This window comes from Oncorhynchus gorbuscha, linkage group LG24, assembly GCF_021184085.1.
Source record: "Oncorhynchus gorbuscha isolate QuinsamMale2020 ecotype Even-year linkage group LG24, OgorEven_v1.0, whole genome shotgun sequence".
NCBI classification, from domain to species: domain Eukaryota; kingdom Metazoa; phylum Chordata; class Actinopteri; order Salmoniformes; family Salmonidae; genus Oncorhynchus; species Oncorhynchus gorbuscha.
Window position 1 is genome coordinate 16222919 of NC_060196.1, and position 12500 is coordinate 16235418.

At 48.2% G+C, this 12500-nt stretch overlaps 1 protein-coding gene across 1 annotated transcript in view; it reads left to right on the top strand.

Annotated features, from left to right (window-relative positions):
- LOC124012026 (F-box only protein 41-like) overlaps positions 1-12500 on the top strand; it is a 91057-nt gene that overhangs the window by 58217 nt on the left and 20340 nt on the right. Inside the window, exons 5-6 of the mRNA XM_046325372.1 lie at positions 2774-2847; positions 8567-8961. Of these exons, the coding sequence (XP_046181328.1) occupies positions 2774-2847; positions 8567-8961 (469 nt within the window). The remainder of the gene's footprint in view (positions 1-2773; positions 2848-8566; positions 8962-12500) is intronic.

A 12500-nucleotide genomic window follows, 5' to 3' on the forward strand; every position in this document is an offset into this window, starting at 1 on the left:
TTGGCTTTAGGGATGATCAGTGAGATACACCTGCTGGAGCGCGTGCTACGGGTGGGTGTTGCCATCGTGACCAGTGAACTGAGATAAGGCGGAGCTTTACCTAGCATGGACTTGTAGATGATCTGGAGCCAGTGGGTCTGGCGATGAATATGTAGCGAGGGCCAGCCAACTAGAGCATACAGGTCGCAGTGGTGGGTGGTATGGGGTGCTTTAGTAACAAAACAGATGGCACTGTGATAAACTGCATCCAGTTTGCTGAGTAGAGTATTGGAAGCTATTTTGTAGATGACATCGCCGAAGTCGAGGATCGGTAGGATAGTCAGTTTTACTAGGGTAAGTTTGGCGGCGTGAGTGAAGGAGGCTTTGTTGCAGAATAGAAAGCCGACTCTAGATTTGATTTTAGATTGGAGATGTTTGATATGAGTCTGGAAGGAGAGTTTACAGTCTAGCCAGACACCTAGGTACTTATAGATGTTCACATATTCTAGGTCAGAACCATCCAGGGTGGTGATGCTAGTCGGGCGTGCGGGTGCAGGCAGCGAACGGTTGAAAAGCATGCATTTGGTTTTAATAGCGTTTAAGAGCAGTTGGTTGCCACGGAAGAAGTGTTGTATGGCATTGAAGCTCGTTTGGAGGTTAGATAGCACAGTGTCCAAGGACGGGCCGGAAGTATACAGAATGGTGTCGTCTACGTAGAGGTGGATCAGGGGATCGCCCGCAGCAAGAGCAACATCATTGATATATACAGAGAAAAGAGTCGGCCCAAGAATGAATGTGTGTGTGTTTGTGTGTGTGTGTGTGTGTATACACTGCTCAAACAAATAAAGGGAACACTAAAATAACACATCCTAGATCTGAATGAATGAAATATTCTTAAAGGATTCAGGTCTTGGGAACGGGCGGGCCAGTCCATAGCATCAATGCCTTCCTCTTGCAAGAACTGCTGACACACTCCAGCCACATGAGGTCTAGCATTGTCTTGCATTAGGAGGAACCCAGGGCCAACAGCACCAGCATATGGTCTCACAAGGTGCCTGAGGATCTCATCTCGGTACCTAATGGCAGTCAGGCTACCTCTGGCGAACACATGGAGGGCTGTGTGGCCCCCCAAAGAAATGCCACCCCACACCATGACTGACCCACCGCCAAACCGGTCATGCTGGAGGTTGTTGCAGGCAGCAGAACGTTCTCCACGGCGTCTCCAGACTGTCACGTCTGTCACATGTGCTCAGTGTGAACCTGCTTTCATCTGTGAAGAGCACAGGGCGCCAGTGGCGAATTTGCCAATCTTGGTGTTCTCTGGCAAATGAAAAACGTCCTGCACGGTGTTGGGCTGTAAGCACAACCCCCACCTGTGGACGTCAGGCCCTCATACCACCCTCATGGAGTCTGTTTCTGACCGTTTGAGCAGACACATGCACATTTGTGGCCTGCTGGAGGTCATTTTGCAGGGCTCTGGCAGTGCTCCTCCTGCTCCTCCTTGCACAAAGGCGGAGGTAGCTGTCCTGCTGCTGGGTTGTTGCCTTCCTACGGCCTCCTCCACATCTCCTGATGTACTGGCCTGTCTCCTGGTAGCGACTCCATGCTCTGGACACTACGCTGACAGACACAGCAAACCTTCTTGCCACAGCTCGCATTGATGTTCCATCCTAGATGAGCTGCACTACCTGAGCCACTTGTGTGGGTTGTAGACTCTGTCTCATGCTACCACTAGAGTGAAAGCACCGCCAGCATTCAAAAGTGACCAAAACATCAGCCAGGAAGCATAGGAAATGAGAAGTGGTCTGTGTTCCCCACCTGCAGAACCACTCCTTTATTGGGGGTTTCTTGCTAATTGCCTAATTTCCACCTGTTGTCTATTCCATTTGCACAACAGCATGTGAAATGTATTGTCAATCAGTGTTGCTTCCTAAGTGGACAGTTTGATTTCACAGAAGTGTGATAGACTTGGAGTTACATTGTGTTGTTTAAGTGTTCCCTTTATTTTTTTGATCAGTGTATATAAATATTGGCAGATGTACTTGTATCTGAAGAGGAGACGTTCATACTTATTCTTTGATTAACTACACCACAGTCTGTTCTTTTTTTTCATTTGTGAAATATGAGTGTTTTAGCCAATCACTGCCTCCCATTGAATGTGAAGCTGTTTTTAAACCGATCACCTCTTGGGCTTTGAATGAGAGTAGTTGTCCTAGTTATTATGGGTCATTTAAGAAGGTATCACACCTATACACCAGCATGTGTATGTGCTTCAGTTTTATAGTGGCTGTTTTGGTGTGTGTGTGTAAATATGTATTTATTTAAAACGTTGAGTAGATTGAAGAGAAACACTAACTGTGGGAGGTGTTGTCGACCCTTGACAAACTACCCTCTGAACATCGCACAGCAGTAAATAGTTGCAGGGCACAACAACAGACTATTGAAGTCTATTCAACATTCACTGTGAGTTCCAGAACACAGGAGGTTGGTGGCACCTTCATAGGGGAGGACTGGCTCGTGCTGAAAGACTGGAGCGGAATTCGCGGAATGGGATTAAACCTCAAACTCATGGTTTCCAGATGTTTGATGCCGTTCCATTCGCGCTGATCCGGACATTATTATGAGCCGTTCTCCACGCAGCAGCCTCCTGTGTTAGTCAGAACACGAACAGAGGAGTATTTTTTTACTACAATGTGTAAAGTCCTTCTCCCCCCCCCCCCCAGAAGTATCAGAATTCAAGGAAACGGTTGAATGTGTTGACACACCTGTCACTCTCTCTCTCCCCATTTCTCAGAGGAACTCCAGCGTCTCGGGGACGTCCAGGGGCATGTACCAGGTCTCTGACCGACGATCCTCTCCCAGCACCGGGTAAGCCAGTCCTCCACACGCTATCCCACACTGCACTGCGCTCCCGTAGTGATGCCTCTCGCACTGAGATGCAGTGCCTTAGACCGCTGCGCCACTCGGGAGCCCAGAGTCGGGTCCTCTCCCCATGTTTGAGGTTGGAATAGAGGGAGATGAGCTGATTCTAGGTCTGTGCCTACGGGTGACGTCTATATCCCATCTTCACTCTCTGCACTGTAAGTGGCTTTGGATGAGAGCATCTGTTAAAGGTAAGATGCAACCCCCCCCCCCCTCCCGGTGCTCTTAGGTACAGTGACTTGATGTGGGGCCCTATGCTTGGGGGCCAGTGGTCCAGCAGATGGATTCTGAGCACCCAGACCATGGCCTGAGCCAGTACGCATCAGACTGTGGCAACACTGACTCGGACCGAACTGGACCCCCCAGCATGGAAGGTATCAGAGGGCACCAGCCAGGTCGTATTTGTCCAGTACTGTGCCCTGGCCCCCGGCAGCCTCACAAAACAAAACACAACACAACTTCCCGTTTTCCTGCCAGGCGCAGAAGTGAGACCGAGTCTGTCAGCCATGCATAAACGGTAGGGGGATGTTCTGTCCCAGCTCTCCCTTCCGCCGCTATGCGTTCCCAGCCGCACCAAACGCACACAAGCGAACATGGCACACACACACACACACACACACACACACAAAACCAGCTGATGGGCATCGCCACTGCTCTTTGACACATGCTTGTAAACAACGGCAGTCAGACGGTAAGGACTTAAAGTGTCAGTCCTGCTTCCTCAGGCCTGGCTGCCTCTGTGGGCACAGGGCAGAGAGAGTGGTACAGAAAGAGGGAGAACCCATGAATTTGTAAAAAGCTCTCTGTTGATGTGCACTTTTTTGTTTGGGTGTGTTCATGGACATCTTTGTCATATTTGGTTTACCCCCTCCCCCCTACTCAGATTAGAGAATGATGTGATTATGTTGTAAATAAACAAGCAAACATTTAGATTGGAAGGAAATGGTAAGTTACAGGTGGTTTTGGCTTTATTTCATTCTTCAATTAATTAATTAATTCTTCACAAACTAAAGTCACCCTAACCAAGGATATGATTCATCCCATGTGGCTTTCAGATCGTCACGGACTGATCTGCTTAGCTTTTGCACAATGACGCATCTTCGTGTGCATTTTGGATTTGAGTGGCTCACTGAAAGGTCCAAAAACCCGACCCCTAATCTCATGCATTTCGAGAGGCCCATCTCGTGCTCTTTCCTTCACTGCTGATCCAAACCCACCCACACTGGGGCTGCGTCCCAAATGGCATCCTATTCCCTATTTAGCGCACTCCTTCAACAAAATAAAGGGAATAGGGTGCCTGTTTGGTATGCAGCCCTGGCGCTCCAGTATGATGATCAAGCTCCGTATCACCATGGTATCACATCCACGCAGAACCTGCTCTTTTTTGTTGTTGCTCAGACTAAAATGTAGTCCTTTTTTTGCATTGTTATGCAACTCTTTGTGTTTGTATGTGATCCCATGCGTGTTTCTGCGAGTGCCCGTGCGTGTTTCTGCGAGTGCCCGTGCGCATTTCTGCGAGTGCCCGTGCGCGTTTCTGCGAGTGCCCGTGCGCGTTTCTGCGAGTGCCCGTGCGCGTTTCTGCGAGTGCCCGTGCGCGTTTCTGCGAGTGCCCGTGCGCGTTTCTGCGAGTGCCCGTGCGCGTTTCTGCGAGTGCCCGTGCGCGTTTCTGCGAGTGCCCGTGCGCGTTTCTGCGAGTGCCCGTGCGCGTTTCTGCGAGTGCCCGCGCGCTTTTCTGCGAGTGCCCGTGCGCGTTTCTGTGAGTGCGTTACACATGATCTTGATTTACCGTCCTTCTGTCAGGCGATGACATCATCTCTCTTCGGCGTTCGTTTTTGGCGAGCCAATCGTTGGTCACCAAGTGATCCTTTCACTTCCTAGATTAGAACCATAAATGCCCTCTGTCTCCCGTAGATTAATGTGATTTTATTTGTTCCAAATACAGTGACGGAAGATTCTATTTAGGTGCGTGTTTGATGAGAAATAGATATTTGCATATTTGGGTTTAAAAACATCTTATTCTGTTGCTGTATTGACGTGGGATCGATCATTCGCACTGAAATCCTCGACTCCATTTTGTACTGAAATGGCTGCTCTGTCATCCATCCTGAGCCCCACTGTGCATTACTGGGCAGGAAACTGTACTTCCCTGTTATACACTTGAATAATGATCTGTACCCAGCGAGCCAGCTCTGCTGATTTGATTCCACAGTATTGATCCAACCTGTGGCGTTTTATTGCTGAAGCCTCCACTCCAATATGGGTTGTGTACCAAGTACCACCCTATTCCCTATACAGTGTTCTACTTTTGACTAGAGCCCTATCTGCCCTGGTCAAAAGTAGGGCACTATATTTAGGGAATAGGGTGCCATTTGGGATGCATTCAAAGCCACACTGCCAGGTGGCCTCTCCTCTGCTTCTTTGGCGGCGTCATTAGGTTCTATGTATGCGTGGACGAGGTGAACACGTGCAATCAATCGAGCACAGTTAATGTATTTCAAAGAAAAAACATTTATTTTATTCCAGGTCTGGTTCGGATTTACCAGGTTCGCCATCAAATCTCTCTTCGCGCCTAACTTCTAATTATTACGCTGTAGGAGTCGTGTAGCAGCTTGATATAAGCGCCTCGACTGTTTTCCATTCACTCTGAATTCAGGATGCGTTAGCTACGCTCGCTAATTAGCCCGCCGAACCGCAGGGCGGTTGTGTTTGATGTCACTCATCTAACGCGTGTGCATGTCCGTGCTGAGAGGTGGAGGAAGGTTCTCTGATTGTCTTGTGGAGTTTTAATGCGGACATTTGGGACAAAAGTAAGAACGGAAAGGCGAAAAGCCTTAAAAGAAGAATAGCGGCGCGCACTAATATCACACAAAGTGAATCTCGATTAGGTGTTGGAAGGACTGAATGGAAGTCTGCCCCTTGGTGTGCAGTTCATCCACTGGTTATGCCAGATGATCGGTTCTGTTCTAGTCTGTTTTTGTTTTCTTTGTGGTGCTTTTCTGCAAGGCTAGGTTTTAAAATCCCTCGTTATTTGCTTATTATGTGGAGGGAATTTATCGGTATAGTAATTTAACAGGGTCTTTGTTCTCTCTGTCTGTGTGTGTGTGTGTGTGTGCGCGCGCGCAATGGCTGCCTCAGGGGAAAAACTGCTGTTTCCAGAGGCAGTCACTGTCGTCAATTTCCACTACTCGTGATCTAAATTGGTTTACTTTGTATTTCATCAGAGCTTCAAAACACTTTTATGCTGAGGTCGTATCTTCACTCTCCACTGATGTTATTCTACATTTAGTTGTTTGTTGCGTACTTTTAAAGCGCCTTGTCGGCACCCGGAAGTTGGTCTTTGTCCGTGCATGATGAAGAGGGAATGTGTTTACAGCTTGGTTTGATATGCTGGCTTATGAACTCAAAATGCCTCTCAGTTGACTAAAAACGATCAGAAATGATTTCTGAAAAAGGGATAGTAGTTGACAATGCTAATAATGTGATTTTTATTTAACTCAAAAGCAAAACAAAAAAGAGCTTTACACGTAGGCACACCAGTATTAAAGCAATGGGTTATATTGTGCAGGGAATGTAACACACACAGCTACAGTATCTAGCTACAGTGTCTAGCACCTCAATGAATATGTAATGATCTACCAACCTGATAAAAAGTCCACTTCCCATACATGCACCAAATGGCCAAAAGTATGTGGACACCTGCTCGTCGAACATCTCATTCCTGAATCTTGAGCCTTAAATATGGAGTTGGTCCTCCCTTTGCTGCTACAACAGCCTCCACTTTTCTGGGAAGGCTTTCCCGCTAGATGTTGGGACGTTGCTGCGCGGGGAGTTGCTTCCATTCAGCCACAAAAGCATTAGATTTCGGGCACTGATGTTGGGCGATAAGGCCTGGCTGGCAGTCAGCGTTCCAATTCATCCCAAAGAGGGTTGAGGTCAGGTCTCTGTGCAGGCCAGTCAAGTTCTTCCACACCAACTTCGACATACCATTTCTGTATGAACCTCGGTTTGTGCACGGGGGCATTGTCATGATGAAACAGGAAAGGGCCTTGCCCAAGCTGTTGCCACAGAATTATTGGGGCAGGTAGCTTTCTCTTGGCATCCGCCAAGCTCAGATTTGTCCATTGGACTGCCAGATAGTGAAGCGTGATTCATCACTCCAGAGAACACGTTTCCACTTCTCAAGAGTCCAATGGTGGCGAGCTTTACACCACTCCAGCCGACGCTTGGCATTGCTGATCATAGGCTTGTGTGCGGCTGCTGCTCAGCCATGGAAACCCATTACACGAAGCGCCCGACGAACAGTTCTTGGGCGCTGACGTTGCTTCCAGAGGCAGTTTGGAACTTGGTGGTTCTTATTGTCCGTACAGTTGAAGGTTTCTCGTGTACAAATGCCTGGGGTCTCCAAATAATCCAGAGCACAGGAGCTGGGTATAAACATGAATATCCATGAAAATGGCCACGAGCAGAAAAGTTTCATTTAGTTTTCCTTCTACTTTTGTCATGGTTCATATTACTGGGAAGGGAATGAATTCCTCCTGTTTTTCAGGCTGACTTTAAAGCACTACAGTGCGTTGTAGTCTAAACTTTCAGTAAACGTTTTATTACCTTGGGTCAAATATATCATTTAAAAAAAAATGCTCTGTAGGTGCATAGATTGACAATCGCGTACTTGACACCATGTTGAGGAGTGCGTGTGTTGTTTGTGTCAGTCAGTGGGGAAAGTGTCAAAAATACCTTTTTTATATTCTCAATGCTACAGGGAAGGACATTGTGCATTTCAGGTTTTTGGGACCTGTAGTGACTGCCAGAAGGCAGTAAGCTCATGAAATGCATTCTGGGTAAAAAGAGCTGTCCTTGAGGGGCACCGTGTTTCCACCTGTGCCCAGAATCTTAGTCACTGCCAAGACATTAATCAAATCAAATGTATTTATATAGCCCTTCGTACATCAGCTGATATCTCAAAGTGCTGTACAGAAACCCCGCCCCAAACAGCAAGCAATGCAGGTGTTGAAGCACGTTGGCTAGGAAAAACTCCCTAGGAAGACTAAAACCTAGGAAGAAACCTAAACCTAGGAAGAAACATTAGTCAAATGTGTCTCTACAAACTTAAAGGGACACACCACATCACTATTCAAATATGTCTCCCTCCACGAACATAGTTTAAGCGACACCCTCAAAACACCCCTAGACAAGTGTCATGCCCAAACCTGTGCAGTTACTACAAGGTTTTAAAAAAACAACGAGGTGTAAAAATTCATTGCAGTTAGCAGAAGTTTCATATTCTTCGTTTCGGGAAGTTGTTAATCTTACGACGGACTCATTAAGTCTTGGTCAATACTGAGCTGTGGAAACCATGGCAACACACTGTTGGGCTGTAGAATCATGTGGTATCAATCAGGAAGTGACAACGAGCGGTGGCTCTGCTGCCTCTTCGACTCATTTCAGCCAATCACGGACCTGACGAACAGATCTGGGAGCCGGCTACAGTAACGCAGATGACCTATCTGATGAAACCTGGGTAGAAAACGACATGATACTGTCTACGTTTCAATGGTTCTGTCTGTTACTTGTCCATATGTGACGTGTCCACAAAAGTTGCTTTGAGTAACGTAAAAAAAAGTGGTACCTTTTGCGTATAACTCATCCCCTCTTCCTCTCTCCCCAGAGCGTCGGGCCGGGTCAAGTCCTTCTCCCAGGGCTCGGGCGGGGGCTACGACAGCGGCGACAGCGTGGAGATGCACCCCATGGAAGAGTGCCCCGAGGGCCAGTACTACCACGTCCAGTGTCGGCTGGGGGAAGGGGGCGGACAGTGCTACGAGAGGGCCGGGGTGTCCCGGAGCTGGGGGCTCCGCAAGCAGGCCATCCAGAACTGGCAGCGGAGACCCTACCGGAACAGCACGGAGGAGGGGGAGGAGGGCGAGGAGGGCGACGTGTCGGACGTGGGCTCTAGGACTACCGAGTCGGAGGTGGAGATGTGGGAGCAGCAGGAGAGGAGGGCCACCATGGCCGAGACGCAGCAGTCTGGAGCGCCGAGATCATCTGGATACCGCCTAGGCACAGGTGCGACTGGACAGGAGGCTAAGCTAAGCTGCTAATCTTTACCTTGCTTAGGTACAGTGCGGTAGGATGCTGGGCTAGGCTACGTCAGGTAGGAGGTTAAAAGTCGCTTACCATTTGTTTATTTGTCCATTGATTGATTGATTGTTACTCGTCAGGAACTTGTAATGAAACCGTGTGCACTGGTGCATTGCTGAAAGTCATTTCTAAAAGGAACCGTTTTCACATGTCTGGCACAACTTATGACCCTGATAGCCTGCCTGACAATGGCACCTGCAGCCAACACACATAGATTCCCCTCCCTCACACTGCCAGAACCCCCCACACACACACACACACACCCAGTCCCGCGGCCCAGGCTAACAGTAGTCAGGTCTGTCAGAGAAGGACGGTGGCTGGTGTGAAACTGGGTCATGGCTGTTCTAGTCCCAGGTGTTCCAGGGTAAGGTTGTCCAGAGAACAGTGAAGGATGACTAATGACCAGAGAGCACCACAAACTGATCACGCACGAACAACCTCCAGGGGATGGCATGGAATGACTGTGTGTGTGTGTGGATGCCTTTGTGTGTGCTTGTGTTTATAAACTCAGCAAAAAAAAAGAAACGTCCTCACTGTCAACTGCGTTTATTTTCAGCAAACTTAACATGTGTAAATGTTTATATGAACATAACAAGATCCAACAACTGAGACATAAACTGAACAAGTTCCACAGACATGTGACTAACAAATTTAATAATGTGTTCTTGAACAAATGGGGAGTCAAAATCTAAATTAAGTCAGTATCTGGTGTGGCCACCAGCTGCATTAAAGTACTGCAGTGCATATCCTTCCTCATGGACTGCCACAGATTTGCCAGTTCTTGCTGTGAGATGTTACCCCACTCTTCCACCAAGGCAAATGTAAGTTTCCAGACATGTCTGGGGGGAATGGCCATAGCCCTCACCCTCTGATCCAACAGGTCCCAGATGTGCTCAATGGGATTGAGATCCGGGCTCTTCGCTGGCCATGGCAGAACACTGACATTCCTGTCTTGCAGGAAATTACGCACAGAACGAGCAGTATGGCTGGCGGCATTGTCATGCTGGAGGGTCATGTCAGGATGAGCCTGCAGGAAGGGTACCACATGAGGGAGGAGGATGTCTTCCCTGTAACGCACAGCGTTGACATTGCCTGCAATGACAACAAGCTCAGTCCGATGATGCTGTGACACACCGCCCCAAACTATGATGGACCCTCCACCTCCAAATTGATCCCGCTCCAGAGTACAGGCCTCGGTGTAACATTATATGTGTCTGGTACATGTCTGGTGAGGACCTGCCTTACAACAGGCCTACAAGCTCACAGTCCAGCCTCTCTCAGCCTATTGCAGAGAGTCTGAGCACTGATGGAGGGATTCTGCTTTCCTGGTGTAACTCGGGCAGTTGTTGCCATCCTGTACCTGTCCCGCAGGTGTCCTGTTCAGATGTACCGATCCTGTGCAGGTGTTGTTGCATGTGGTCTGCCACTGCGAGGTCGATCAGCTGTCCGTCCCATCTCCCTGTAGCGCTGTCTTAGGCGTCTCACAGTATGGACATTGTAATTTATTGCCCTGGCCACATCTACAGTCCTCATGCCTCCTTGCTGCATGCCTAAGGCTCGTTCACACAGATGAGCAGGGACCCTGGGTATCTTTCGTTTGGTGTTTTTCAGAGTCAGTAGAAAGGCCTCTTTAGTGTCCTAAGTTTTCATAACTGTGACCTTAATTGCCTACCGTCTGTAAGCTGTCTTACTGACCGTTTCACAGGTGCATGTTCATTTAATTGTTTATGGTTCATTGACCAAGGATGTGAAACAGTGTTTAAAACACTTTACAATAAAGATCTGTGAAGTTATTTGGACTTTTACGAATTATCTTCGAAAGACGGGTTCCTGAAAAAGGGCCGTTTATGTACTGCACCTTTCCCAGTATGGCTAAACGTTCTCATATTGACAGGGCCACAGGGCTCTCTCCAAATGTTGTACACTATATAGGGAAAGCGTGCCCTTTGGGACTTAGACACTGACAATGTTGATGAGAAAAGCACCTTTACCTCCACCACTCCTGGTTCAAACACAGAAAGCATATCTCTCCCTTAATTGCCTTCTCCAGCCAAGATCCCACAATTCCCGGCTGGCGACCTCCATTTTCTTTAAACACCTTGCTTGCGTCTCAAATGGCACCCTATTCCTTACTTGGTGCACTGATTTTCTACCAGGGACAATAGGGAATAGGGTGCCATTTGGGATGCAGAGAGACCAGGTGCCTCATGCTAGGAACGAGGGAAGCTGCTTCCCAGATGGCACCCTATTCCTTATACGTTGCCTGGTCAAAAATAGTGCACTATAAAGGGAATAGGGGAGCCATTTGGGATGGAGTTTTAACTAGGACAGAGGCCATTGAAACATGCCCATTTTGCCTTAAATGGACACATTTTGGGCAAAAGATAGGCCTACCCTATTCCCTGTGGGTCCTTTTGGCCACATATCTACTTGGCAAAGGAGCTACTGTAAACCTGAATTGGCAATAAAGCTGTCTTTTTTTTTTCTTTTTTCTTTTTTTTTTACACAACCCAGAATGTCTGGTATGAGAATTCAAATTGGCACCACCGACATTTACATAATATTACTTGTCATGTAAATGACATTTTATGCTCGGACGCTGTCGTCCATTGTAAGATTCTCAAAGCGTTTGGCAGAGGGTTGCGTTTGAAATGGCATCAACGTATCCCACGGGATGACTGCTAGCATGCACTGGTAGATTGCTAGCTAGCGTAGGCGGTGTGCATCTAGCCGCGAGGGCCTGTCTCTTCCAAAGCCACCTTCGCTTCTTCTTTTCGGACGCCAACAGCGATGACACATCACATAGATTGATGCCTGCTGGGAGAAATGGAAATGTGCTGGAGTCAGTTTTGGTCACATGGTATTGGCCAATATAGTACAGTACATAATGGTAACGCTCATATCTGTGCTTGAGGGTGAAGTGGATCGCTGGCACCACATTGTGGATATGTTGTAGAATGCCACTGTGATATATATATTTGCGACTCAGGATGGCGTCTCTCCCCTCCGTCTCTTTCCACACCACATTTATTTTCTGACTCAGCTCCCTGCCTCCTCATCTTCCCCTCTCCTCATCTTCCTCTCTCCTTCCCTTCTGCACTTATCTTTCTTTACCCCTCTCCTTCTCACCACACCCCTCTCCCCCTTCCTCTCTACCTGCCTGACTAATATCCCTCTCCCCCTCCCTCTCTCTACCCATCTGACTAATATCCCTCTCCCCCTTCCCTCTCTCTACCTACCTGACTAATATCCCTCTCCCCCTCCCTCTCTCTACCCATCTGACTAATATCCCTCTCCCCCTCCCTCTCTCTACCTACCTGACTAATATCCCTCTCCCCCTTCCTCTACATACCTGACATCCCTCTCTCCCCCTCCCTCTCTACCTGACTAATATCCCTCTCTCCCCTCCCCTCTCTACCTACCTGACTAATATCCCTCTCCCCTCCCTCTCTCTACCTACCTGA